Source organism: Onychostoma macrolepis, chromosome 03, assembly GCF_012432095.1.
Source record: "Onychostoma macrolepis isolate SWU-2019 chromosome 03, ASM1243209v1, whole genome shotgun sequence".
In the NCBI taxonomy this organism is placed as follows: domain Eukaryota; kingdom Metazoa; phylum Chordata; class Actinopteri; order Cypriniformes; family Cyprinidae; genus Onychostoma; species Onychostoma macrolepis.
The window spans coordinates 34,060,207-34,064,274 of record NC_081157.1 but is presented as its reverse complement, the minus strand read 5'-3'; the positions used below and the strand labels follow the sequence as shown (position 1 = coordinate 34,064,274).

The 4,068-nt window shown below is 35.3% G+C and overlaps 1 gene segment (V, D, J or C); it reads right to left on the bottom strand.

Moving 5' to 3' along the window:
* Positions 1–1,716: 1,716 nt before the first annotated feature.
* On the bottom strand, positions 1,717–2,177 carry LOC131535066 (Ig heavy chain V region 914-like). The segment is given in 2 exon segments: positions 1,717–2,051; positions 2,132–2,177. Coding segments are annotated over 2 exon segments (381 nt in total).
* Positions 2,178–4,068: the final 1,891 nt, after the last annotated feature.

The window sequence follows — 4,068 nt, the reverse complement described above, 5'->3', positions numbered from 1 at the left end:
CAGTGCTGAAAACTTCTATCACTTCTGAGACAACAGCAGAACAGGGTCAAAAATAGCTCTATCAAAATACACCTTTACTGACCAACAGACTTTCTAACCTTATAGCAAGAGAGCAAAGTGATGCAAAATATAATGTTTTTTTTTTTAACTTTCTATTGAAACAGTTTCTGATTATAATGCTTATTTTAGCTAATTACTATGTGTTTTTTATTAGGTTTTTATTAGGTTTGCTGTTTTTCCAACTGATTGGATGCATATTAAATTTTAATATAATCAAATGAATTCCAGCTGTGAATGATGAACATCAGTGAATATAAGTTGTAAAAACATAATAATACTGCAATGTGAATATGATGTTTTTGTACAGGGAGGCTGTTGGTGTCTGTCACTGTGTATCTCTGGCACAATAATACACAGCTGTGTCTTCAGCTCGCATATTCTGTCCTTGCAGTGTTATTGTGTTACTGGACGTGTCTCTGGTGATACTGAACTTGCTTTTCAGGGAATCCTTGTAGTCTAAGCCTCCACCACTCCAGATCAATCCAATCCACTCCAGAGCTTTTCCTGCAGGCTGACGAATCCAGGCTGTATGCTCACTTGTAACTGAATATGAGACTTTACAGTTGATAGTGAGAGTGGCATCAGGACGGACAATCAGAGACTCAGGCTGAGTGAGTTCATATGAATCAATACCTGTATCAAATCAGATAATACCAGTTAATAAGAGAGCATGGCGTTTAAATACTGTTAACAAGCTTTTTCACAACAAAATGATGTATCACACAGAAAGTAGACTAAACTTACAGGATATCACTGCCAGAAGCAGCACTAAAGATGAAGAGATCATGGTTTGTTTCACAGCACAGTTTGAATGAACTGAAGCGATTCTTCACTCTCTCTAGTGATCAGATGAATGTATAAACTGACTCATGCCTGCTGTTTAAATATGCAGCAGGAGATTTACATAATCATACAGAGCTAATCAAATCTACATGCTACTAAAATATTCATATTAGGGTTCATATAATTTATTGCTCTCATTAGAGACTTTATGACATGTTTTGTTTAGATAGTTTTCTCTAGTGGACATGAATTGATTTTACATCATTCTTTCCATCTTTTCTAATTATTTTTGAGGGCTGGACATAACGGATATACTATATGGATAAAGAATTTTTGACAGCAACAATAGCAGTAGTTCAATAAGCATGTTTCTGTTGTACCTGCATTATTAATATTGCAAACTTGTGCACTGAAAAAAAAATCTCTTGAAATATGATATAATTCATATGCACTTTTATATTCCTATGAGGATTTTTTTGACATTTATTCAAGATGTTTTAGATCAGAACTGCTTGTAGGTTATCACTGTGTTCATTTTTGTGCATCTTAAGACACTGTTGTGTCCTTCATTGTCATATTCTGTCCTTATAGAGTTATTTTGCTCCTGTAAGAGTCTCTGGTATTAAAAGTCTGCTTTTTAGTTTGTCACTGTAACATGTAGAACCACTACCACAAATCTACACATCAAAAGACACACGTTGTGTTAAAGGAGTCAGATATGCCTTTGTGCTGTATAATGTTTGAGCTTTTATAGTGAACTTCACTGCATACCATCTCCAGCGATGGTGTATATCATCTCATTAGGCTGCATTTTATAGATTTTTTTATTCTCTGCTGCCACCTGTTGACTTTGAGTAACAAGACATGAAACAGTCAGTGTGGTTTTTGTTCAGCCGTACAAGACCTTGCGCAATAATAAATGGCTGAGTCTTCTGCTGTCAGGCCTGTTAGTTTCAGATACACCATACTCTTTGAATTATCTCTGGTGATTTCAGTTTGACCTTTGAAAGATTCAGAGTAGTCATTGCCACTGCCGCCACTAGAAACACGTCCCATCCACACAAGTGGTTTTCCAGCTTGTTGTCTGATCCAGTGCATGCTACAGCAACCAAAGCTGAACCCGGATCCTCTACAGGACAGAGTCAGAGTTTCTCCAGGCTTTTTCACAGCTGTGCTTTCAATGGACTCCATACTTTGACATTTTATACCTGAAAAGAAGATTGAAAAGACTGATTTCATCTGGAATCTGTTCACCCTCGACCTGATAATAGACATGAGGAAAACTCACGTTGTAGGCTGAATGAGAGCAGCAGTAAACAGAGTGCACTCTTCATCTTGAAAGTGGTGATGTAACACTTCAGATCCAATCAGCAGCACATAAATACTAAACAGATGTTCAGGATTGCTTTGATTTGCATTGGGAGGGTCACAAGGTGCAATCATGACTGAAGGGCCAAACTATTAACTATTCAAAACTACTCAAAAAAATATTATAAATATATAAATATATTAAATACAGTTATTTTTATTATAATGTTTTTGTACAGGGAGGCTGTTGGTGTCTGTCACTGTGTGTGTTTGGCACAATAATACTTCAGCTCACATATTCTTTCCTTGCAGTGTTATTGTGTTACTGTAAGTGAACTTGACAATTCAATTAACTTTTTTTTTTTTAATTATCATTTACTTAAAGATTTTAAGGCAACAGGTTTCCTCAATGTTTTTAAGTTAAGTCAACTTATCACTTTTTACGGTGCAGGGAATCCTTGTAGGCTAAGTATCCATCCATACACACACTATAATATGCTGTAATACTCCATATAACTCCATATACAAGCCAGAAACTAAGCTTTTTTTTTTTTTTTTGCACAGGCCTATCTAAAGGGTTAATGGTGCTACCTGGTGATCAACAGTAAAAATTACAAATATTACCTCTTCCCAACAGGGAAAACCACCAACAATCAAGAATGCATGATTATATGGTGTCATGGCTTTGCAATCAAAAAATGTCGTTATAATGGAAGTCAATGGGGCAAAAACAGCCATGAACAGTAAATGAGGGAGAAAAAATTAAAATCTGATGCTGCACAAAAACTAACAATGCATGAAAGCCAATGTTGTTACTAATCTTTCACATGTCCAAGACTGTGATAAAAGGTAAAAAAATATCCAGTCCTCAATCACGTTTTATATTGAAAGTAAGTCATTTTGTGTTTTTTTCCCCCCAAATCAGTGACATCATTTATGAACTTGGCAATTAAAGAGTAAAAATCCTGGATTTTTTTTAAAAGATTTAGTAGCTTTGATCAGGACTGAGGTTGATTAACAGATTTATGCAAAAAAAAATAAAAATGTATCTGATACAATTTTATAGCAGTTTAATTTAGTGGATGTTTTCATCCCGAACATAACGAAAGGGTAGTGAATTTGAACAGTGCACAAGGGTTAAGTTAATTGTACTTAATTGCGATGCTTTAAGCAACAGAAAGTAATAAAAACTCGATCAAACTGAGTAATGTCAACAGAGCAGAAACAAATAAGATGAACGTAATTTTACTAAGTTAACAGTGCATCATCTTTTACAGTGTAGCCTGTGTATGTGCACATCCATAAATAAGGAGGACTCATGAACCACAAACATAAACATGTCCTGTGATTTGATCTTTTGCTTCATGCATTTATATTCATCCCGCAGACAACTGCAGCATATTTCATAAAGAAAACTGCACTGCACAGACAAAGGCTGCATGTTGTTTGAGAGCTAATTTGAGTTCTGCTTGTCATTTCCTGCTATTACCACTTTAACATGCTAGAACCTATACATACACCACAGATGTGAGGTTATGTATATTTACATATTTTGCCTTTTTTGTCTTTTATGACAAGTATAAAAACAAGCACACAATGTTTTACCACATTATAGGAGCATGACAGACTTTCCCATAATGCTGATTTAAGGGTCTCATGAAGGGTTGACAGTGCTATATTTCAGTTTAGTAGCATAAATATATTGTACTGGGCTATGAAAATTAAATATTACAAACTTACTGTCAGGTCTGGTAGAGCGTCTGTGTTTCTGGAAGAGACAATGGTAATTTTAAATCTGCTTTTCAGTATGTCACCTCTATTCAACTATTCAACACAGCATTATAGAGCAGCCTGCCATGCAGTGAACACAACTCAGAAAAGGTGATTTTAATGGCCAGAAAACATTTTACACGTAAT